This window comes from Synchiropus splendidus, chromosome 2, assembly GCF_027744825.2.
Source record: "Synchiropus splendidus isolate RoL2022-P1 chromosome 2, RoL_Sspl_1.0, whole genome shotgun sequence".
Classification (NCBI taxonomy): Eukaryota; Metazoa; Chordata; class Actinopteri; order Syngnathiformes; family Callionymidae; genus Synchiropus; species Synchiropus splendidus.
Genome location: NC_071335.1, coordinates 30,297,051 through 30,322,965, shown reverse-complemented (window position 1 = coordinate 30,322,965; position 25,915 = coordinate 30,297,051). Strand labels below are relative to the sequence as shown.

At 41.6% G+C, this 25,915-nt stretch overlaps 1 protein-coding gene across 5 annotated transcripts in view; it reads left to right on the top strand.

The window, feature by feature from the left end:
* Window positions 1–1,888: 1,888 nt before the first annotated feature.
* The window catches only part of LOC128754998 (G protein-coupled receptor kinase 6-like), a 41,953-nt gene continuing 17,926 nt past the window's right edge, over window positions 1,889–25,915 (top strand). The window contains exons 1-6 of one of the 5 annotated variants that reach the window (XM_053858076.1): window positions 7,196–7,236; window positions 8,675–8,749; window positions 17,763–17,858; window positions 22,680–22,792; window positions 23,594–23,671; window positions 24,487–24,587. In XM_053858076.1, coding sequence (XP_053714051.1) covers window positions 8,704–8,749; window positions 17,763–17,858; window positions 22,680–22,792; window positions 23,594–23,671; window positions 24,487–24,587 — 434 coding nt within the window. In that variant the 5' untranslated portion in view covers window positions 7,196–7,236; window positions 8,675–8,703. Of the gene's footprint in view, window positions 2,282–7,123; window positions 7,237–8,674; window positions 8,750–17,762; window positions 17,859–22,679; window positions 22,793–23,593; window positions 23,672–24,486; window positions 24,588–25,915 lie in introns of those variants that run through there. The other 4 variants (XM_053858074.1, XM_053858078.1, XM_053858077.1 and 1 more) reach the window with 4 other exon arrangements.

Genomic DNA, 25,915 nt, shown 5'->3' with positions numbered 1-25,915 from the left:
AATAATTCCGTTGACTGCAATGTCATGTATCACCCTTTAATAAGTGGTTGAAAGAAGGTTCACATAGTTCATCTGAGTTCATGAATCCATGCCGAGAGATTCTGTAATAATAGATTTGACCTCTAGATGGAAGTATTCAGTTGGTTACATCTTAATGCAAGTTATACACTTGTACATTTCAATCTCTTTCACCAGTTTGAATGATCTCGTTATTGATGTATGTGCAAGCGGACATCCTGTGAATTCGGATGTACTATGCATAAAAAAAGCAAAGGAGCTAAAATTATATTATAAAAAATGATAGTTTTCAAGTGGCATTGAAATACCAAATAAATATGACTAAAAAATATTTGAGAAAGCGATTTTTACAAACAAGTCTGAAACTGAAACCTGAATAAACATCCTATTAACATCCTACTGTGTGGCCTTATGTTGTTTTACGCTGATGTCCAGTAGATGACCGAGTGCCATAGAGACATGAATTCAAATAATGACATCACTGAGCTCTCGACTTTTTTCTTAAGTGGAGAAGTGGACATCAGTTGAATTGTTCAAATCATTATACTAATTCAATTCTTGTTACATTAGAACTCAACTTTCTCAATCGCAAATCATGGGTTCTGGATGTTGAATTTAATTAACAAAGTTTTGTTTTGCTAATAACTGAGCTCAGCTCCAGACGGTTCATGTGGCAGGACATCCTTCATAATGACAAATTACAGACTAGACAAATGAAACTTGAGTAACTCAGCAAAGACAAATGTTTGCTCAGAAAGTTTGTGTGCATCTCTTTATTTGCTGGGTAGTGATAGGTGCGGTTGTAAGCCAGTTTATTGAGAAATATTTGTGATAAAATCAGGCACCGCAGATATAGTTCCTTCACTCTGGGTGGCATAGCCCAAAATACTAACATGATCCCTACTCCTTGCTATATATATATATATATATATATATATATATATATATATATATATATATATATATATATATATATATATATAGTGTCTGTTTTAATTTCTTTCTTTTGTGTCTGAGTTTTCACATTTTCATGTTTAGTTTTTGCTTTTTTACTTTTCAACATGTTTACTGTGTTATAGTTGACATTAAAGAACAACATATCACATGTTGACAATTTAAAATGAAACGACTGCTTGGTTATACTGATATACATTAGTACAATATACAAAGTAGGAATACTTAGTAGCTACTAAATAACTACTATTAATATTATTATGTTCAAGACAGTTTGATGAATTGGAAATTAATGGATCATTTAAATGGAATTAGACCAAACAAATATGCAGATATTTAAGAGGAAACAATATTTTAGTTGATGTTTTAAGTAGCTGTATATGTAACAGTAACATACCACACAACACAAACACCATGTAGAGTGTATACATACATGTTAACACAACCACTGTTTGGAAAACTAGGGACAAGTGACATAAAAACTACTCTGCTGTGTCAAGTGAGAAGCAAGAAATGTTGACTAAGGTGTTTGCATTGTAACGATAATGAGACCATTTGCAATTTATCGGAGATTGAAATAAATTCAAGGAATTCCTATGAATACCACTAGATGTCACTGTTGGGTCTGACTTTGAAGCAACGGACGCTTCTTTTTAAGTACATTTACTACTAATTCGTGCTCATCATCAACTTGTGGAGAATTGACTTGCGCTAACGCAGCGCTTGAAATTTTATTTGAATACATTTGTGATTCCTGGAAGCCGCGCACATGCGCAAATGCTCCTTTCAGTGCCATCAAACCCAAATGTTTTGGGACTCATGCAGTGTGTGCTGCCATTTGTCCCTGTTGGTTTGCCATAAAAAAACATGGCGAAACGAAATAGGCCATGGTGCGGATCGTGCGGGTTTCCCTGACAGGTCCCTCCTACTCTCGCTGCTCCGTCGTGCAGAGGAGGGGCTGAGGACGAGGAAGCCGAAGCAGGAAGGAAGGCAGGCGTAAGGCTCGGGAGGGCAGGCTGTGAATGCTAACAAGCCCCGTTTCGGTGGCTCCGATGGTCGGCTGCTTTCACTAAACATCTTCCAATGAAGAGAACCGGGCCGCGCAGTTAGACAGCGACTATGCGCCAGCGCCGCTGTCACCCAACGCGCACGCAGCTGCCTCACTCTTCGGCACGTTTGATCCAGCATTGAGAAAAATTAGCGTCGTTTTCCTCCGAGTGAAATGCGTCCTTACTGCTTGGGACTTGTATTGTGACAATGGAGATTGAAAATATCGTCGCCAACACGGTTCTGCTGAAGGCAAGAGAAGGTAAGCGGAGCCGAAAGTCAAGAGAAATGCAGTGCGGGTTTTTTTTTCTTCCTCTCAGCCACCTCAACGATACGGACGAGCCCTGACTGGCGTCTGTCCTTGCCGCGTTCCTTCTCCTGTCAGGTTAATAGTGACTGGGAAAATGGTAGATGTCTTCATTTCTCAACATCTGCTCGGATCGGTGGCTCCCTCCCGGTCAGCAGGCAGGTTAACATCACGAAGGCCCGGCTGGTGGGGCCAAACAACGCAGGGAGTGTTTGCAGCATCGCGGTGCATTGCATTAAAGGACGGTCGAACCATTTCCCACAGACTGTTTTAATCACCTTCTCAACACGCCATGATGTGTTTTTTTCCCCCTCAAAGGGCCGCTTTGCTCATTATTCAGTGTTTGCTTTTTCATCTGTCCTTCAAGCGCTCTGGTTCTTACCCTTTAGCTCGCCTGTTATTTGATACATTTGTGGTGCACATGGCGGTTTTTGAGGGGGGGGGGGGGACACGGAGGTATATTTTCTTGATCTGGAGTTGGAGGTGTGTTTGAAGGCCCCGACTCTGCAGCCCCAGAGAGAGAGCGCTGCTGAGCGGCCCGGTGATCCCGCAGCAGCAGCTGCTCTACCTGGAGCCAGAGGCGAGGTGATGTTTCCAGCAGCTGCAGGCTTTTTTGCCGCAATGTGCCTGCGCTCGGATAGAGCACTGGTGTAAATGTACCTTATCTTCCTGTAGGTCTCCAGGGAGTCAGTCGAATTTACTTCTCAGCAAACTCACCCCTGCTACTCGCAGGTCCAGACTTCATCATTTGGATTCTTTATTTTCCAAAACGGCTCAATGTGTGGAAAAGTAGCGTTGGTTATTCATTGCCATGCTGAGTCAATTTCATAAATGCAACAGCTTCAGAACAGGATTCCTTTTGATGGTGCTTCTATCTTCTCTACCTGTGCTTCACCCATTCATCACCAAGTAGTCCATCTTTAATGTTGTTGTTTGTCCACTGCAAGAAATACCCTAGTTTTGGACATAACATGATCAGTGTGACCTATTAGAGTGTCCCCCATGTATATTTTTATTGCATGTCTGGTGGTACCCACCAGAAAGAAACAATCAGAATACGTAAATAGGGCATGCTATTTATTATTGATGTTATCCGATTTGGACCTTTGGATTGCTGCCTTTCGTCTAGAAAAATCAAGGACGCTGACTGAGCTGTATTAGCAATCATTTCTCATGCTGTCAATAAGTATTTGTAAAGTGCTTCATCTGACATTGGCGAAAATGTTCACACTGAGCTGTTGTCTGTAAATGTTTAAGTCAATTGTTGCAGTTTTTGGCCGAAAACATCAATCTGAAATCATATTATCATTTAAAAATTATTTCAAAACAAAAAAATGTAATCAGTCTTCCATAATAGTGTTACATTTATGTCTTGATAAAATATAAAATTCACAGCTGTGCAACTTGCGTCCCACTGGAGTTGGAGTCGTGCCTGCTCCTCGGAGGGTATCTAGTTTTCTCACATTTTCTATTAAGGACCCTGTGCTCCTCTATGGATGGCTCTGATTCTACCTGACAACCGAAATGGGCAAGGTAGAGAAAGAGGAGGGTAGTTCTTCCTTTCCCTTCTCTTTCCAGGATTCATTGAAAATACAGAGCACGTGTTCCATAATAATACAATAAGAGATGCTTCATTTCCATGTCAAAAACAGGACAAATCTGTGTTTCAATGGGCTCTGCGTCACAGTGAAGTAGCCTGCTGCGAAGATACCATAATATTCCTGCGAGTGTTATTAGCCACAAACTTGCATTGCTGCTGTGCGGCACAGAGGCTTAAAAACGAAATATTTATTGATTTCTGAATGTAAAATTCCAGGCTGAATTATTGCATATTTTTGAGGGTTGAAACACATTTAGTGACTTTGTCATTTTATGGTGTTTTTTCTGTACATTTCGTTTTCCCTAGTAGTGCTGGACTGCAAAACCAAAAAGTGGTGTTCCAGCAGTCTCAAAGCTGTTATAAAGCTATTCCTCGATTATACATTATCAGTTACATATCAGAACTGCGAAGCAGAAGCCATCATAGATCCTCGACAGGTCTGTGTGAGGACACTCAATCTCTGAAATGATTTTGCCTTAAAATTTAACTGACAGAAGGTGTTCTTGTGACTTTGTATGGCACATAAACTACTTTGTATAAAGAGTACTGTAATTTACGGACTATGAGCCGCTACTTTTTTCTCGCGGTCTGAGCCATGCAGCTTATACTACAGCGCGGCTAATATACGGAGGCAATTAAATCGATGAAATCATAGGCTTTTTATTTACCCTTGAAGCACTCAAAATGCGCTGTTTTCCCCTGCGTGTCCGCTGCTCTGTCAACGGGGTTGATCTCCTGGAGGTCTGGAATCGAGAAGCAGCCGCTGAGACCGACTGTGGTGTCGGAACTTCTGGCACACAAGTAAAAACTGTGCATTTTGAGGGCTTTAGTTGTGAATAAAAGATGTGAGACGTCTCAAGCGTTCAGCTCAAAAGTCCAACACATGAAAACAAGCGAGTTGGGTTTTGGCCACTGACATGATCCCGACTGGAGAGCTGCACCTTGTCTCAGGAAACTCTCTACAGGGGGTGAGCTTATCGCCTCAGGCGACTCTGTGCTAGATGCCGGAAACTACGTGTACAGCACGACTCCACGCAAATATGATAAAAGCCGGCCAATAAAGGGTCTGAAGCAACTTTGTAAACTCCCGAAACACTGAGGTGTGCAGCCAGGAGCTGCAGGACACTGGTGCTGTGGAGGAGCGCAGTGGTCACCTGACTATTCATTGATCATCTCCGATGTCTGGATCTGTGCTTCACTGATTAAAACCTCGACTGTCAGTAATCTCACTCACTGTGTTCAACTTGTTGTGAGAGCAGTGTGGCTATATCAAGATGCTCCGTATTGTTTCCGCTAATTCCTCAGCCTCGATGCTGGACCCCGTTTTCTAGTTTTGAAAAACATTTTTACTGCCAGGTGCACCCTGACTTTTCTACAGCACAGCGCCTTATGTATGAACAAGATATATTTTCCTTCTTAAATTTAGTGGGTGTGGCTAATATTTCCGGTGCGCTCTATAGTCCGGAAATTATGGTAAGTAATATGTATAAATATACAAAGGCTTCCAAAATGCTCTAGGTTTGTATTGTGGTCCTTTCTACCTAATCAGATACCATCTCATCTTTTACATGAACTTACAGAACTACCAGTACCGTTCATTTCCACCACGTGGATGAGTGATGACATTTGTCCAAAACATCAGGAGGGTTGCTTGACATGTGTGTTAAAAGATATCTTGCATTAGGCAGTATTGATGCGGCTGTTAATATTTTAGAATGAATTTGGATGACTTCCGTCTGCATAGTCAAGATAAAGGTGTGTGGTGACTTCTGGAACTGAAAGCTATGCTTGATTGTCAGTTTTACTGCTGGGAATGTACAAAATTGAGCTGGCTGAGAATAACATTCTTGGTATACAGAACCTACTCTTGCAAGGTATTGTTGCATTAAAATAAGAGGGTTTTATTTTTTTGCTGCAAGAGCACAAACATAAATCGCTAGTCGCTGCTAAATAGTTCCTCTCTGGGATCATGACCTTTACCACTAAGAAAGTCAGTTGTCTTTGTATTATTTATGGCTCTTACGCCAGTTAAAAATAAACCCCCTTTGGCTATTAATTTGCGACTTTAAGCTACAATGTGGTCTCATTTGAGTTGCGTCTGTCCACTCAGAGACGTGTGTTTGCACCTGTCACTCGGTGGTGATGTTGGTTGTTAACATTTTGTCACTGTTGAAACAAACTTTGCCAGTCTGTCATTGCTTTCACACTTGACTAGTTGACTTAGCTGAGTCAACGCAGGCTGCGGGTCATGTCAAGGATTTGTTAGCAACAACAAGCCGACTACTCCCGACATGAAGTGTTGTTTCCAAAGACTGCATGATTTCATGCTTGTGATGATCATTCTGTTTTGCACGAGTGATAGAATGTTTATACACAGGGTCATAATGGACTGTACTTCAGGAGCATAATCGATTAGAAGCTATTAGATCTTTCGCTCCATTTCATTCTAATCAATGATTCTGCGAACAGATGGTGTTTTATCTTTCAATCTCCTAAGACTCTCAAATAAATCCTTAAGTACTGCTTTTATGGTCACATGAATAGATGACACGAGTGTCAGAAATAGAGACACATCCTGCCTATCTTGACCCGTAAGTTCAGGAGGGCAAAAACTGTCAAAATAAATGTGGAATTGATGAGTTTTGAAAATTGTAGTTCTTCCTGCCTGAACTGTGCAGCACACTAAGCGTCTGCCAATACGTCTGTTGTCCAGTGTTTGACTTAACTATCTTGAAGTGGTATTGATACCTGAAAATCAAATATCTTCGGTTTGCCGATCGGAACTCTCGGAATTCTTGCCACCTCTTGCAGGTAATGGCACTTTTGCGTGAACTGATTTGCACATGATTCAATATAAATTTAGTCCATAGGAAATCAGCTGTGCATTTTATTGATTTCAATTTTAAATGCAAGGAAAAAAAACACTCCAGAAACACGAGCTTCAGTTATCCACCATTGCGTTTTCTATCATGTGACCTTAATTGAAATAATGTGAATGGAGTTGTGAGGCTGCAAATATTTACTATCTTTTGCCAGCAGCTTGTGATGCTGCTTTATTGCGTCATCACTTTTTTTGTCACCCTCAATAGTGAAACTGAATGTTCAGAAGAGACGTGCATATCTGGGTGTGGCAAGGGTAACAGTCGAACAACAAGAGGTGAACTCAAACGACTTCACACCGAGTACTCATGATTGAGTTTCAACTTTGGCAGATCGTCTTGAGCAGGTCGATAGGCTGAAGTGGAGCGGTTGCAGTGTGTCTGGCTGGTTAGGTTTCTCCAATGACAAGATTTAGGTGTGACTTTATAGAGTGAGTAATTTATTTTTTTTCTTCACTGCTGCGTTCAGATCAAACAAGCTGTATTGATCCAATGTTTGTGTCTTTTAGCGTTATCTCACAGTTGTTTGTTTACACAAACACAGTCTCTTAGCTTTCATAACGTGTTTGCTCATGACTCTTTTGTGAGGAGAATGTCCACATAACCCTCCCTATTTTAAGCATTGTTTTCAGCAAGTGTCCCAAAATGTCAATATCCAACATGCAAACAGCACTGCAGACAAATTTCCGCAGGCGAGGCGATTGCTTTTCAGTTCTGTGGAAAAAACTTAAAGCATACCCAGAATTTATTCTCACTGTAAATTCATTCTATTCTATTCTATATTGGAGAACGTCTGTCTGTTGTTTTTTTTTTTTTCTTTTGAAAGGCATGGCATTTGTTTCTAGCGATGCACCTATACCAGTTTTTCCCAAAATGAGTAATATACAAGTACTTGCATTTGAGTCCAAGTACTCATGCTATTACACATAATATTACTTCGTTTGTTTTGTTTTTTTTTCCCCATGTATATCGTTATTTGAACAACATTCCTTAGGATGTTTTTTGTGTACATGAATGAAGGTCACAAGTTTCACTGTAGTACAAACAGAATTTGCCATCATAAATTGACATTCAAAAACTCCACGCTGCCTCAAAGTGGTATCGATTTCATGGTATTAGTGTGCATTCTATGAGAACTGAAGTCCCTATGTGTGTGCCCGATGGGACAACCAAAAACCTGTACCCAACTGAGCCTTCTGCTCTCTACTCTGCACAGCTGATGCCCAATCCAAAAGTTAAATTCGTCCTTCTTTGAAGATTTAGTCGTTAACCAGAAAAGTTCAGTCCACTCATGTTGTGTTACTACACTGTTGAGATGCTGATGCCAGGCCGTCAGATCCAGTGCCAAAAGCCAAGGTGCATTGTCTATTTCAAAATTCTCATTTCTTAAAGGCAGAAATTGTAGACATGAATCCGTTCATGTGATGAAACTGGATCTGTATTCGAGGCAGGCTGAGCACCTTTGATGCTAAATTAGACTGAGGGCGACCCCCGATTGTAACTCTGCAGATAAGTGAGTCTCATAGTCTGGAGTCAGACGTGAATAAGATAAGATTGGGGAAGCAGTAAAGAAGGTGTAAATATTGACTGACTTGTGTGCATTTCTAAATGAGAGTGGAAGCCAGGGTTTTTCACTTTTAATTGAATATGAAGTTATGATTAGTCATGCCTCTCTGAAGGAAGAAAGACCTCCTTGCTGAGGAAAAAAATCCCAGGGAAAACCCTGAAGAGGTTCTGCCGCGTCAATTCTGCTTCGATGACTGACTTCATTTTAAGATGGATTTTATTGCAAATGAAGCTGCATCCTGTGATTACTGCCTGCTGCGTGTATTTAGAATTCTTATAGCAATATCATGTCATTAAATCCAGTCTCCGAAGTGGAGTTCACACCTTTTGGAATGTATTGTTCGAACATCACAACTATGGAGCCTCTCGCTGCAAAAGGTAAGGATCTAGTAAGCCACTTCTGCTTGTAATAACTCTTTGTTCCTCATAAGTCTGATTCTGATCCAGGCGTTGGTGTTTTGGTTTTCACGCATAAAATGAGCTCTGGCGCGGATGTTAATGCATGGGTGTATTTGGCACAAAGACATTGATTCATTGTCACCAGTGATTGACTGTTCAATTAATTCCTGCATAAACTAAATTACTAGTCGAGCTGGTCGCCACTGTCTCCCACTCTGGTCGCAGTTTTACATGGGTTTTAGCTGAGGAGCTTTGTTGCTCATCTTTCTGCTCGGCTATAGTTTATAGTGTAACAGCCGTATCAAGGTGTCGAGTCAGGTATTGGGACTGAAATGTACAGTGGCCTTTTTACATTATAATAGGTACATTTTTATCTTGATAAACTGCATATGTGAAGTAGCACTCATTTCAGAAATTGCACCTCTCACAAAAAAAACAAACAAAAAAACAAAAAGAAGGGCTTACTGGTCATAGGCGAATAGTATTAGAGTACAGAACAGAAATAATTGCACAAGCAGTGAAAATGTCTTCCATAGACGAAACACATGCCTTTGATTGTTCAACCAAAGCTCAAACTGGAGTGTCCTATAGTCTATTATCAAGTGTTAATATTGCACATTGCACAGCCAACCCTGACACTTAAAGTTTATTATTTTATAGCTGAATCACACTTTTATCCAAGGATGTTTTTAAGCCTCACAGGTTACTTATTCTTCACAAGGGAAGCCGTTTAAATACATCTCTGGCACAACATATTGGCTTGTGCGGAGCTACATGAAGCTGTGGCTAAATGATTAATCTTGTATCGACTACATGGTAAATCATCTGCGTTATCATCAATCACGACTGCTCTGTTCAACTGCCAGTTAAATTTTTAACTTGTGGTAGTCGACCCAAAGCCATGCTACTTGCTTGATATTTTCAACAGTCAGTAAATCTCTCTTCATTTCTCTACGTATTCCTTTCCATCGCCAGTCTTGTGCATCATCCAGTGTTCCCACTGAGAACAACGATACGCATAAGCTGTTATTGTGACTCACTTTTCACTACATGTCGACAAAAACAACAGAAAAGACCGATTATGCTGGTTGAAACCTGCCGTTGCCCCAACTACGCTCACACGAAACCCTGTGTTATGAACCTCATTGGTTGTCTTCCTCTTCTCTTTCCTGGTCTCTCTGTCACCTGCCTCTCCTCTCCATGTGTCCAAACCATCTGCCCCCTCTAACCTTGTCTCCAAACCTCGCCACATGAGCTGTTCCTCTGATGCACTCATCTTTAACCTTGCCCTTCCTGGTCATTCCCAATGTAATCCTCACCATCTTCATCTGTACCACATCTTTCTCTCCTTCTTGTCTTTGAATTTCCAGGGTGTCCATCTCGACACTGTCCTATGAAACCGTCGCTACTATTCCGTCACAGATCATCCCTGTCGCTGTCTTGAATTTCACACAACAGATTGTCACTTGTACTTGGAGCTCCCTCTGCTCTTTGCCTCATCTCCTCCATTTATCAAATTGCATGGTAGCAGGTCCTGTCAGACCACTTGTGTGGGTTTTCCTGTGACGTTAGCCAGCGTTGCTTTATTAGTTTGTGGTCACTGCCAGACTAACACTTGTTGTCATCACTCTGGGGTGTTTCCTCCAGCTGAGCTCTATAAAACACATTGCTTTGTGACTGCCCCTTGATGTGGAACTCATTTTACAGTCATTACACCCACAATTGGGCACTGTGCTGAGAACCAGTGAGATGCATATGCATGGCACCAGCAACGGTGGTTAGTTGGATGGCTGGGACATTCATTAGTACATTTTCTTGGCAAGCTGCTGAGGGATGAAGAAGCGCTTTTCTTGTAGATCATCAGGACCTTGTTTTGACTGTCTTATAAAATATCTGCAGGTGATAGTCGTCGCCTGTTTATTCAAAATATACTGCAGATTTTCATTTTGCGTCATTCTGTATTGAATGAAAAAACAAACTGAAAACTGTAAAGTTAAAGCTAATGGATCATCACAACAACATGCTTACATGTTGATGCACTGAAGGTTTCCTCACATGACTGCATGCTAGGGCTCGCACCAATAATTATTTCGACCAGTCACCCACCACCTAAAGGATTGGTGAAGTTATCTGCCTACAACATGCCTTGATTGTAGTGTAGTAAATTGACTAAGTACTATATATTCTGTATAGAACATGTTTGTAAATTGTTGTTTAAACTTGTACTTCTTGGTGTTGAATGTTTTTCAGACTTTTTATTTGAATTTTAATTGCTCCAATGTGTCCTTTGTGGGATGCCTCTATACTTACTTGCCTTGGGTCGCTATGGTTCCGTAGCCTCGGACATTTCTCCTCTTACAGTGGATTGTGTTGAGAGACAGAATGTCTCTCAGTGTTGTAGGGTTATCCAGTACTATCATGGTACTTGCAGTCAGAAAACAAACATTGTCTTCCACAGATCACTAACCCTAAACTGACCTTAAAATGATAGTGTGCATGTGGGTGATGGACATACCAGGCAAAAGAGGAGGAAGTCGAGCAGTGGGGTTAGTGGATGTGGTGACATGATGAGGCGAGATGTGCTTTGGGAAAGAGCGCAAGAAGGAACTACCTGCACCACAGGAGATCCAGATTTAAATATCAAGTCCTATTAGTGGTGTGGCCACCAAATCCATGAGACATAGCATATAGCTCAGTCTGATCTGGGAATTATTACAATGGTAGATGGGAAGCAAACCTCAGAAACCTCAACACCTAATCCGTTCTGACCTTTGGCTTACTGTGTGGCTTTATTGCCTCTAAGCACAGAGGTCTTCCTAGTGCAGTCATTTGGTTAGTTTTGGCAAGTGTGCTTTTGTTTTACTTTATTGGGACATTAGATACAAATGAATGGTGCTAACTGTGGTATAATAAGTTCAACAGTAAAAAGACACTTGTGAAATAGTTAATACACAAAAGGATGCATCAACAAACAGCTGTAAAGCTGTGTACTTCTGGTCTTTACTCAACTAAGTAGGTGTTTACCTGTCACCTTCAGTTTATTGTACTGTTGAGAGTCAATTCAATGGCTGATAATGTGATTGTGGTTTTTCTGTTGGTGGTCACGTGTGTGTTGGCTAACTTCATCTAAAGATTATGACTTATCTGAATGATTTTACATCTATCCCTCCGAGCCTCAAACTCTGTGTGACCTGTGCTGTGTCATGCTGACTCAAGACCACGTTATACTGCAGGAAGAAATGGGCTATCGAGGAATCGATCAGGCGCAGCACGATGAGGGGCCTGTGTAGTCGGTGAAGGTGGGAGCGGAAAGAAACGTGAAGATTCAAGAGCAGCGTTTCCCTCTTTGTCTTCCAGACTGACCACAAGTAGATTACTTTGTTCAAACATCCAGCCATTGCTTTCAATAGAGAGCAGAGATACTTGCAGCTAATGTTTTTCTTATCAAGGCTGGTCGGCCAATCACACGCTGTACACTGTAGAGCCACTGGAAATGCTGCAGGCCATTCATTCATCAGGGATAAATTGTGTTTTGCCAGCATGTGTATTTGTGCTCGTATTACAATAGTGCTAAACTAAGTTCTACCCGGTCTCATTTCCTTCCATTTAAGCCGTGTACTCTGGCGCAGGGAAGCTCCTGTTCAAAGCAAGATTTTTTTTCCTGCGCTGGCAGTCGTCTGTCTGACCAAGACTACATCGCCAAACATATCTGAAGGGCTGGATTGCAAGGGGTCATATCTTGTGTGAAGAAGTGTGTTCTTCATTGCCCCTCGCTTGGGGCTTAGAAGAAGAGTGCTGAAGTGTTTTCTGCTGTCACACTCCCAATAAAATAACCATCAAAGGAAGTAATACCTGATGTTTATCAACTTCACAGCCTCCACCATTACAGTATACTATTCTACCATCACCGCATTGATTGACAATGTGAAAACTTACGGCATGCTTTAAATATCCTTCATTAATTACGCACTCCAGAGATGTGCCTAACTGTTACACACTTGATCACTCTTGCACTGAGAACTTGGTCTCAGCTCTGCATTCTTTGTCATACCCCGTCAGGTAGGAGTGACTCTCTATTTGATCCCTATCATGGACTGACCACCTCTCCCTCTAAAGTAATTTCAGTTTAAATAAAATAGTGTGAGTCTGCGCACTTCTGATTATTTACTTTGTGTCGCAGTGTAAGCGCGGCCTCCTCTCCTCTTTGGCGGCCGCTGACTAGTCAGCCTGTGGCATATGTTCGTCAGATGGAAGAGTGTCTCTTCACATATGATGATGTGAAATGGCCACAAGACGTAAGGGATGTGGAAAGCTGAGAGTCGCAGTGAGAAGTTGTCACTGCTTCTGATTCAGTGTTTTGAAGAAAAAAAAAATCGTGCTATGGGCTTCTTTGGGAATGCATTCCTGGACGTATAGCTCGTGTTTATTCTGTGTCAGTTCTTAATCCATCATCTGAGAAAGAAAAATAAACAGTGTTCAGAACTTGGAATTTATATTTATTTATACTTGTTCAAGCAATTTACCAAGCTCAATTTTCTGTATATTTTTATTATAATTATTGTTATTATTATTGTCCAGTATTTATGACAACTTACAGCATGGAATTAGCAGCGTAAAATGAATTGTATCTAAAAAAAAAATTGAATCTAAAAAATATAATTAAAAAAGACGCTATTATACAATTTAGTTTCGAGCACAATTTTTCCTTAAATTTGTTAAGATGATGATTTTATTATTAGATTACAGTTTTTGGGCTGTTCATTGATTTGTGGAAAGCTTTTTTTATTGGTTCTTAAAATAAAGCAAGGTAGAATGTAAATAAAATTACAATTTACAGAATGAACACTGATATAGTGTTTGGAGCCTTTATCATTCTACATGTCTGAAAAGTATCTGCGTCTCTCCATATTATATCGAGGGCTCTGGTTCTGCATTACTTGCTGGTTGCTAATACTCCACGACTTTCGTCAGCTTTGCTTGACCTGCATACTGCAATCCTCTGTAGCTGTCTACCAATGCCACACTAACACGTGTTTCTCACAGTCCAAAAAATACATCGTAAGATTACAGACTGTTTTACAGACTTCATCTCTCTCAGATCCGCAGCGGTCCGTCTCTTCATATATCTGGCCGGAATGCGTGACTTCAGTTCCGCAAGCAACGGTCTGCAGTCGTCATGAGGTTTCATTCTGTATTTTCCGGTGAAAACCTGCTGACAACCACCACGATCATTTCCACCTCTGTGATGCGTTACGCGTTATCCGCTTGTTTTGATGTTTCACTTCATTTTAACACGTTTGATCATGTGAGATTCCATCTTTAAAAAAAGAGGCCATTTTTTGGAAGGTGTGGCAGCTCTCATTTAAGCCGTGTCGGTGGGAAGTATTTTTAGTCAGTAAGTTTGATTCACAGTCATAAGTCACAGTCTGAGTCATTATAAAGAATTAGTGGAGGGAACATAACATCAAGTGAATGGGAGAACATCTGTACCAACTTCCCTCCACCTGTGGTGGGCTTCTGGGCCCTTCATAGTCCAGGGAAAATCCATGTTCTGTGACAGACCCGGAGATCTTACCCGCTGTGAAGACAGAAATCCCGGCATACAATGTAATTTACTTTTGTAACAAAAGGCATGGCACTTATATTTTGATCGTTGTGGGAACCTTGGGATGAGTCCCATCACATGACATGCGAGATTAGCTATGCTGATATAATTGGGAAACATGAAGACATAATGTTCTGTATGTAATTGGCATGGTGTGTTGGTCACATGGCCCTCATTTCAACATGTAAAATGGAAATTTACTCAAGAGCTGGTCGAGGTCACGGAGTAAAATGGAGCACTGAACTCCGACATGGTGGGCTAAAGTTGGAAATGCTGTTGTCCGTTTGTGTAATAAGATGATCAGATGGGATAACTGCATTCTGAAATCAATTAGAATTAGAACATACTGTCTTCTGCAAACCAAGTTAAGTCACTGCAGTAAACGGAGTTGGAATGTTTCGCCTTTTGACATCTCACTGTCTTCAACCAGCTGGCCATGTTGCGAGGTCATGCAGTTATCATGGCTGTTGGAGATAGTGGGAGAGAAGTTGACAGGAAGCAGGCCAGATCAGGGGTCAGCATGTATGTGAGGCCAGACTGTGCCATTGTAATCTCTTGGACCCCTTATCTGAGGAAACTATTCCTGGAACATAATTTCTCATGAGCAACCGGACAGTCGTCCACCGACGGCATGTGCACGGATCTCAAAGATCCAGCGCGATGATCTCAGTGCTGGCTTCTGTGAAAATGCTGTGAAGTCAGTGTTTATGGAGGGCTCCGTTCTGTTGGAGAGCAGAACCAAAGTAAAATAAATACTTGCTCCATCCTGTCTGCATTAAGAGCCTGCACACATGGCTTTGACGTCAGACTGACATTAAACAGGGTGGGGAGGCCTTGTTACAGTGTGCACGTGCACCCGCCAAGTTTGTCCTCGCGTGTTTTCCTGATTCTCTACCTTTGTCGTTCTGGGACTGTTTTTACCCTGCTGAGTCTGAACAGCTGGTGATGTAGTTGATGTGCGACTATTTTAAGTTGAGTTTTTGGTCAAGGATTAACCATTTTGCGGCCACCATATTGTGCGATATAGCTCAAAGAAATGCAGTTTATGTCTTGTGTTTATGTCTTATTATTGCTATCCATTACACTGGTGGGTCTAGACTTTTCTCTAGAGGTGGCAGAGCCTTTTCTATCAGGGCTTCTCAACTCAAGAACAGTCTGAGAGAGGATTCAAAACACAAGGTGTACCTCCACCATGAAATCTCTGCTAAAACTCACTTCTATCGGCTTGCATTTATGTAAATATCCTCCTACATGTCTTCAGTAGCGCACTAAGGGTTGAGCTGTCCTCACCTTCATGGTCATGCAAGTGCAAACATCCTGTTCATGTTGTTTTGCCTGTACAGCACTTTGTGAACACTGTACATAAACATGCTTGATAAATAAAACGTTATTATATTATCATTGTTTAGTCGCTCAGGTTTTTAAAACCCAATGCATTTTGAGTATAGAATCCTGTTAAATCATTGATTTCTGGAAAATATTTTGAATAGTAAATCACCATGAGACGGCCAACACTCTGGAATGATCAAACACAATAAGTCATAATACATGAGTGATGCTGCTGAGGGTAGATTGAGGATGTGTGTCTGCGTGCTGCATGTCAGCCCATAATTTTTGGTCCCTAAGCTATTATTCCTTCACACCTTGTTGACAATCATGATTTGACGTTTTAGCTTACAGTATGTAGAACATTGAAACACTATCTGAAAGAGGAGGCTGCTTGGCTGTTATTATGTAGCCCTTCTGCACTGAGACCGCCCATATTTGGAGCAGATTTACAGGTGTAGCACCGCCTTATGGTTAGGGAGTTATGCAGGCTCCTCTGTGAAATAGTTCATGGAGGGTGAGCGCAAAAAAAAAAAGCCTCCTGAGAGCAAAAAATACGAAGTTTCCACTAAGGTATGTGATCTACATAAATATTAGCAGTAATAATTGTTGAACTCTGTTTCACTTCACAGTTCACTGAGGAGGAGTGAGTGTTGCAGCATGATATATTGAATCTTCATGACGTTGGAAAACAAGTTTGCTTTATTTAGAAGCCTACTTTGGGTTTGTTGTGTCACATTTCTTTGTGTGAATGTCACTGAAAGCTGTGCTTTGACTTGACATTTAGAATGGGAAGACCACTGGGCTGTGCAGTCCTACCTGGACCGGCTAAACATGGTTGGCGTTGCTCTTTTCATTTGATTGTTAAAAGAGTTAACGTTTGTATGCAAATATGTAGAGTTCATATTTCATATTTAGCAACTCATTCAAGGCATTTTAGTTTTTCGCATGTAGTGAAGTTGACTATCTCAGTTGTTTCACATCTCATAGTATTGTTGAATGACATGTATTGACACATGAAATGTACACACTTGCACAGCTTTATTGCATGAAAATCACATGTTCTAAGTTCAGTGGTAAAAGTAGAGAATGAATGAATCAGCAATTCAGAGAATGGACTTCAGACTGTGATCAAGATTTTTCATTTGAAACTGCATTCTGTTTTCTATTTTAGTTGTTGTTGTTGTTTCCCAAATCAATTCAATTCACAATATTTCAGTCAATTTATACCCATTTTACCACTTACAGTAGGAAAATCATGTTGTATAATAAATAATTCAGATGAATCAATCTTTTTTTCTTTTTAACACCTTCCCTAGTTTGATGTCACCTAACAAACCTCAGTGAATGGCCCTTTGACCCGTTGATGATAAACATTTGTGGCCCTGTAAGATGGCAAGATGACGCCAATGACTACACAGAACAAAACCATAAGTAGTAAGACCAACTGCAGCTGTGGTATCTGGTCATCGTTTGGTCCTCTGTTATGGGCCTGTCAGGAGTTGTGGCTAGAAATAACCGAAGATTCAGACGCAGACACGAGTGTTCTTAAGATTTCTGTCTGCCTCCAGTAGTAATCGTCACTCTACCTCTGTCTGTTTCCCTTCCTCTCCTCATATGACGCCCTCTCCACTTCCTACTCCCCTCACCCTCAGCAGGGTTGCTGGAGTTGTAGCTACTATTGAGCAGGTCTACATGCCTCATGTTGCGTTCCCCGAGTCACAATCACTTTGAACTTCTGTGGAAGGTCATCTCAATAACAGTTAGTCAAAGCAATGCATAACAGTGATCTTAAATCCTACAAAAAGGAAGAAGTGGCTGCTGTTGTTGCCTGAAAGTATCCTGTGATCTTTAAAGCGGACATTCTTCACCACATGCTCTGTCATGACACATGAGGGCGACTGATGAGACGAGCCAGCTGGCCGTGACACTGGTCACAGCAATGTCAACATACTCACACATGCACGCCCATTCTTGGCTCAATGACTTGCTCTTGCTTTTTAAAAGGCCAGGTGGTGAATGTGCGTCCCAATAATGGTCCGGTGTGGTCTGTCATTTCAGGTGGAGGAGGGAAGAGGAACGGTCGCAGTAAGAAATGGAAGGAGATGCTCAAACTCCCCCACATCAGCCAGTGTGAGGAGCTGCGCCGCACTATCGGTAAGAAAGTGGGCAACGCCACCATTTGTGCGTGCGAGCGCGTAGCAGAAAGATAAAGTGCCATGCTGCGCGTCGGGGTGGGTCCGGCTGCTGTAGGAAGTTCAGATTGGACTTCCTTCCTATTTCTACCCGTCTCCACCCGCCGTTACAAGCAGGGGACAGGAAACTGTGCATAAGTGTGTGTGTGTGAGTCTGACTTGGGGAATCTGTTTGAACAGGCATTTAAAACACACTTCTTCCACGCCGAATCAGTATTTCCTCCTGTTCCAGGTTTATCATCAGGTTGATGGGAGTGGGTCTGATCCAGCACTGCAACCACACTACTCTCTGTGCTACACTTGTGTATATGTGTGTGTAGGTGTCTTTGGTGTGTAATAGTGCGTCAGAGCCTTCTCTGCCAGAGATTGCTGTGCTGCCCTCCCCCACATTCTCTTCCTCCTGACTTTCAATCTCTTTACCTCCCCCTCCCACCATCCATCGCTTCGCTGTCTTCTACTTTGTAGAGAGAATAATGAAGGTTTTACTTTACAGAAAGAATGCGAAGCGTGTCTCATGTGTATGCTAGCCTTATTGTGCGCTGATTATACAAAAGTGAATTTGATCACACTGCTGTTTTTTCAAAGCTGTTGACCAATAGTGGGGCCGGAGGTTTCGTCCTTCATTTTCCAGTATTGTCTTGTCATGCATGTGACGCCATCATGGTTCTGTCAACAGTTGGCGGAAGAACACATTTTTCTTGTCTTGCCTTCCCATGATTGTGTTGTCACATTCCAGTCTTTTGTGCCGACGAGTTTCTCTGCAATTGCGCCTTATCCGTCAGTATTTCAGTCAATGTCCCACGTCACTATTTCTTAACTGATCAGTGAGGCCGATCATGATCAGGCTTGTCACAATTGTGACAGTGCTTTCTTCTGTCAATATCTGTGGCATGTACTTCAGTACTGACTGAGTACACAGAGAAGGAAACCTGTGTATTGGCAGCGATCTTGCGATACAATATGTATCCCGCTACAGCAGTGGTTATACGATAAATTGAGACATATTGCAATACTGTAAATTCAGTAATATATTTTTATATTTGTCAGCAGGATGTGGATTTTAAGGGGGGAAATCAGATAATGCAGTACATTATTATGTGCATGAACTAGTCATGAACTAGTCCAGTTAAATTTCACTTTCCCTTCAACCAAATACCTCCAGTGTGGAGAAAGAAAATGTTACTTGTCTAAAATGCATGTCACAATTCTGCAGCATGTCCATGTATTAATGTATTATAAAATGTAATATATCCGACTTAAAATATCAAGACATACATCTTCAGTAAACCACTGCTTAGTACTGTTCACGGCTGTGGGGAACCTACCCCAGCGGTCATTGAGCGAGAGGCAGGAATACTCCATGGACAGGTTGCCATTCTATTCCGCGATATTTGAGTATATCGATATTTGCTTAAACCCCTGTTATTTTCAGCCATCACGGATTATTTGGCCAATCGACTTCTGTGATGTGCTTGCTCTCCATCCAATTGCTTTTCTGTGTTTTTTGTGTATATAAGATCAATAAATTAGTTAAAACAGTACGAGTGACTAAGTGGTTATTGGTTGCATTCACTGTCACAATGTGTCACCTCTAAACATGAATTTACCTTTTAAAGTTGCTGCTGCGACGACACACGCACAGACCTTATCTGAGAATTTTTTTTCTTGGCGCTTGCAGTAACAGCAATAATGTGAGTATTTCTTTGGCATATTTCGTGTATTCAAACTGCTTCTGTTTCAGGGAAGATTTTAAATGCATTTCAATAAAACGGGTTGTGACGCAATTTCATTATTGTTGAAAATTGAATATTGTCATCCACATCTGAGGTTTGATTCCATGTTATTAAAATGGCTAATGGTTAACTAAACAGACCTTTAACGAATTAGTCTAATATTCTCTGCAGCCTTATCTCATGCCGCTGCAACATCATGTAAACATGTCATTTATTGCACTTAACCAGACTGATACGGGATGTTCACCAAGTGTGTGGTCCAACATGTTGACTCAATAATGTAGTCTGTTTATGGCTTCCAAATTTAAGTGTTTTGGATTGCCTCCAGCAGAAGCCAAAGCTTGAAATGTGCTACACTCAGATCAGCTTTCAGTGTCTGCTACTGAAGCCAAAAACTGTCGTGATTGATGAGAATGTGAGGAAAAGTATAACTTGGTGGGATGGAAGCTTAAATTTGGGCAGCCTTCTCCACCTTAACCAAGGGTAGGTTCAGGTGAGGGAGACTGAAAGAAGAAGCTCTGGAAATGCAATATTGCATAAAGTCAAGACAATCTCAGGAGCCGCTATGGACTCTGAGAAGATCTGCTGGGAATTTTCAAAGAGAAATGCTTGGCTAAAAGGCTCCCTGTGTGACACAGCAAAACAGTAGTTTATGATTTTACTATGTCTTTATGGCTCCTAGTTCATGATACGGTCCATGCAGTCAAACATGTTATCAAGTACAGGGATACAGTGTGGCCAAGCATGAAGAGGAAGTTCCGTAAAGAAGAGAGTAGCCGGGAGAGCTGCTGAGGAAAATTGGATTTACTCTTGGAAGTTGTCTGGGAGCTGTCTTCATGTCAACATTTTCATCCATCGTATCCTCCACTCGCAAATGTTTGCACCTGTGTGTGCGGGAGCCTGTGTGTTTTGTCATCTTACAGTCAGCTTGCAATGAAAAATGTTGTGGGGCCTGATCCAAACTTGGGAACAGAAGACAAAAATACTCAAGCTATGTATTTGTATCCTCGTGTTTTCATTGAACAATTCCGATCCGTTTTGCCACATTTTGATCAAACATTGACACAGATGGGCTGATTTGTTTATCCTCCAGTAAGGGGAAACTGAAGAATAAATTCCAATTGTGGTTTCCACCAATATTTTGAATCAGTGGATATTAAAAAGATTGCTGAATAGAAACAAAGGTTTTGAAATTTTTGTCTTTGTCATTAATATAATTTGCTCATCATTCAATATTCATTGTTCTATCCGTTTTAATTGACCAGCTTGTTCAAGTGAAAGTGCTTCATGTAAACATGTCCCAATTGGGCTTCCGTATGAAATTTGGATAGGATCAAGAGGGGCGTTAAACGCTAATCTATGTCGGCGTCCATCTTTATGTCTGATCGTCAGTTGGTGTCTGGGTTGGTTTTCATGTCATTGTTCATGTCAATCCTCATCACATGACCAGTAACTTTATTCGCAACGAACACGAGTCCTCCGGCACCGTCTGTCCCTGTGACTGATGTAGTATGTGCAGCTGCTGTACTTGCAATGTGGACAACAAAAGCTCCAGAAACACTTGCAACGCTAGTGTTGATTTGAATTTATTCAACAAAATTCTGATACTGGACTTGTATAATGTTCTATGCTGGGCGGTGTTGGTCGGTTACGGATGATGGTTTGTTTACAAATGGATCGAGGATGTTGCACGGTGAAAGAGTCTGTTCTACGCTTCCCGCTATTTACACACAGCTTACCGCTACTGCACATGTCAACAGTGGTTGGGTGTGTTCGGATTAAATACTCGCCGTGTGAAGATGCTCATCTGAATTGGATGGCATGTTTTCGTGTCATCTCCGATCAGAAGACATTGATTCAGACTGAGAGAGACAGGACTAGAAGAATGCGATTTTATTGCTGCGTTCGAATCATCAGTCATCTGTCGGTTGTTCAAGCTAGTTCATACCTCCACCGCATGGTGAGTTGTTGTGACCAAATATAATTGCCCTACCTTTATTTATCTATATAATTTGGTCCTTTTTTTTTTATTTATTTATTTTTTTTTGGAAATTCCCAGATGTCCCCGATGACATGGCAACAACGCAGCAAACCTACTTGTCACAGAACACCACCAAAATCCAGGTTTTCCACTCCCAACTGATCATCAAAGTTTCATTGAAATAATTTGATATTGTAACCAGTGACACTGTTTACATAACCTTTACTTTAAATCAAGACTGATGCCAGACTTTTTACAGCAGTGAAACAAAACAGCAGATGTCGACTTGAAAACAACAGTGAAAAGATAAAATGATTGAAAGAGTAGGACAGTGTTTGTCTGAGCGCGGAACCTTGCATATATATCGTCTGCAAAAGCCTTGAGAACTTGGTCGTGACACCAGTGAAAGCAAACATGGCTGGGGGCCTTTGGGCAGCGTATGAGAGGATGCTTTTCCAGAGCAAAGGGAACTGGTGGGTGTAGTAAGGCCAAGTGCAGCATGAGTAGCTTGCATCTAATCTCACGTTCTTCTGTTAGTCGAAGGACCAGCATTGTGTGCTCCATATAACCAGGAACTCCTTGAATCCGTCAGCAGCAATGTTAGTGGAAACAACAGAATTTCCTCAGAATTTTGTTCAGAATTTTCCTCTGAGGGAGCCACGCTCCCTCATGCTCATTGGCTAGCGACTTTGCATCATGCCTATTTACAAGTGGCAGCGTCCAAATCTGACATTCACCAATCAGACATACAGTATTATGGTTTTTCCTTTCTCTGTTTGTATGCTGCAGTGTGCTGACTGGTCCGAATCCATGCTTCTCACACAGCCCTCACGTTTGAACTTCATAATTTCCTTCAAAATTCATCTAATCAGCATTTGTAGTTTGTGCAAAATACTACTGGAGAGAACCATCTGTCGACGATATTTATGTCGTAAATGTTCTCTATTACAGCTTTACCAGGTGTCTAAAACCAAGATGGTTAACCACTGAGTAGGTGTTATGTGATTCACAGCGCATACTCTAACTCACCCCTTCCTCTCACTCCCTGTTTCCTTCTCTCTCTTTTCAGAGCGCGACTACACCAGTCTCTGTGAGAAGCAGCCCATTGGTCGGCTCTTATTCCGTCAGTACTGTGACACCAGGCCGGAGCTGAAGCGTTGCATTGATTTCATGGACGCTGTGGTAAGATGATAAAGCAGCCAGCTCTTCGATGACCTCATCTTTCATCTTCTGTGGCCTGAGCATGACCCGCCAGAGTGATCGATACGGATTGAGGAAAATGGGGGGCCAAAGTCATGACTTGCGGTTGTGTTCTTGGTAATGGCAGTGGGTGGAGTCGATGTAGGAGGGGCAAATAGCTACATAGACAGACTGTCAGGGGAAAGCCCCCCACCCCCATCCCGCGCCCTCCCTCCCTCCCTTCCTTCATGAGATCAAGCCCACGTCAGAGGCAGGTCCCCTGGGTGAGAAGGCAAACACAGGCCCAAGCTTGTGTCTTGGCCCCTGGAGGTATGTGAGCATGGAAAACCAGGCTAATCATACCTCTTAAAAAGTCACTGACTTTCTGTCTGTCTGAGCGTGTTAAACAGAGCCGCAAAAATCTGGGGCTGTCGGTAACATTGATCACTCTTATGGGACTTGTAATCCAACCAGTGCATTGCCTCGTTTCGCTCGACAAAACATTCCAAGCAGGCAAACTCCAGGTGACCTCTGTGCTTGCACACCAGCAATTAGAAAGTTGTCGACTCTGTTTGAACTGTCAGTTTTAGGAGCTGTAGATGCGCAGGAATTTCTCAGTGTCACTTAATAAATCACGTGTCTCTCTTCACCCTGTGTCCTCAAACAGCCCCAGTGAATCCCTTCATGCTCTTTTTTAAGAAACAAACATGGCCTCTTTATCCCTCTTTCTGATCTACTAACCTCTCTAGTGTTTGTCACAGCTGCTCTATGTCATGCTTCCTCACACTTGTGCTCCTCTGACAGGCCATGTACCAGCTAGCGCCTGATGAGAAGAGGAGAGACTGTGGGCTGAATGTTTTAGACACATACTTTAACAATGGGGTAAGATCTTGGACTTCTCTGCCTTCATATGCCCATGCTTTCCAGTAGCTGCTGTGGCTCAATGTTTTATATTGTATTTGGCTTCTAACATAGGCATTCGACATTGTTATTGGCCTGGTTAGTGTTGAGTTAATAAAATTATGATTCTTCTCGTGATGGGAGTCATTTGAATTGTTGACGTTCTATTGCATGTGTCGCTATACCAGGTCTCTGCTGGAACATAGATCAACTGCCTTGTTTACAAGCAAGCAGTGTTGGTGAGACGAGAATGCTATTCCTCCGAAACAAAGTGACAAACAGGACCACATGCAGGTTTTATTTGACAAAATACTGTTACTGAGGAGATGACAATGCTAACAATGTTAGCTATAGGGTCTCACATTGTCCACCGCAAGAGGTCATAACTGAAGCACCATATCAGTATGATTATTGTTGACCAAAGTTAAGCCACGCTTTGTGCCATCCATTAGTGCTCCATTAATGTTTCTCGCAGACTTCTGATGAACCAAAAACAGGATCTAAAATTACAATTTCTGTTGCCGGAACGCCATCATTACTATATATATTTTATGTTTAACGTCAAATATTAATGCTGCTCTTCTAGCTCCATGAAAATGAGTCTAAGTGAATCTAAAATTTGATTTTCGATGCCTAGCCTTATTCGTTTGTATTATGTAAGTTGTTTGTACTGATCTATCTTGAACAGTAATCTGCCGGATAAATCTACTTACCGCTAATGATTTTATTGCTTTGAATCACTTGACTATCGCTGTTATGTGCCCTCACTGACCTGCTAATTCTCTCAAACCCACCAGTCGGCAGCCCATCTGCCCGACATTCCCCAGGATGTGATGGCCGGGTGCCGGGAGCGGCTGGAGCAGAGTCCATGTAAGGAGCTCTTCAACGACTGCACCAAGTAAGTTTCTGCCTTCGGCAGACCCTTTTATTGTCTGCTTTACTTGAAATGCCGCCGGCCCAACCTTCGTCACTGCTTTTTAGTTTTCAATAGACGTGGACCAGTTTAGAGATTTTGAGTCCATCAGTAAATGTGTTACAGAGGAGGCTGTGTGGAGCGTTGTATATGTGCTGTCTGTAGTGGTGATGAGGCAGCTGGCAGCTGGCAAGCTCTGTTACACACCACACAGACGAGCAAATGAACTTGGATGAAAAAAAAAGAGAAAAAAAGCAGAGAGGGCATCCGGAACGCTGGCAAGAAAACAACAGCGACCTCAGTGTTCACCGCATACGCACACACACAAATATATATTGACAAACGCACACCTGCAGGTGTTTCTTTTTCCTCCTCCAAGAGCCAAAAGAAGCAAACAGGACAGCGATTATAACCTCATATACCTTGTATTGTGTCAAGTTTGTGGAGTCTGGTTCATTCCCAGTGAATAGTCGTGCTCTGCTGTACAATGGTTTCTGCTTTTGTTCAGTCCATTTTAGTGGAATTGATTTTGAAGTGGGATAGATGACAATCATTTGGATCCAAAGGGAAGAATGATGACTGTGAAACCCTTCAAATACTAAATCAAATAAACTAGTTTCACTGTTAAGAATAGTCATGAGAAGTAAGTTGTGGTGAACTAACAAAATGGAGCCAACACTCTCAAAGAAACAATGGAAACCTTGAGTGGGTATTTATTCCTCAATTTTCCCCTTTCATTTTTGCCATTGAAACAAGATGCCTGTTGTACAGTACATGTGAAGTGGTCATGTTGCAAGAGATTTTTTCCACACTGAACCTGTCCCATCTCAGATCAGTTCCAATGAAACGTGGCTCAAGCTTGGACCATGCATTTGGAGAAGTACATGTATTAGTTTCCTATACGTTAGGTGTGAAGAATGCTATTGTATTTGAGGCACTTTTGTTTTGTCACTTGGTCGTCATGTTTTTCCATTCTAAACTCACCAAGCCAGAATGTGTGGCGACTTCAATCTGTTTCAAGTGAGTTTTTGGTTTCACAGATGTTGTCTGGAAAAGACAAGGGGAGCATTTGAATCACTTCTTCTGGGAAAACTGGAATCTGATGGAATGAATTAAGGGGGAAAACTGTTCTCAGGCTCTGCTCGTGTTTTCGCCTTGTGGTCGGTGATGAGGTCCCTTTCGCTGAGAGGAATGAATAAAATGTTGAGAAAAGATTGTAATAGGGAAGTTTGATCATTTCTGCTGCAATAGGTTTTTACTGCTTTTTTAAAAGTTTCAAAAATGTTTGTTTGTAGAGGATAATTCTGTAGGAA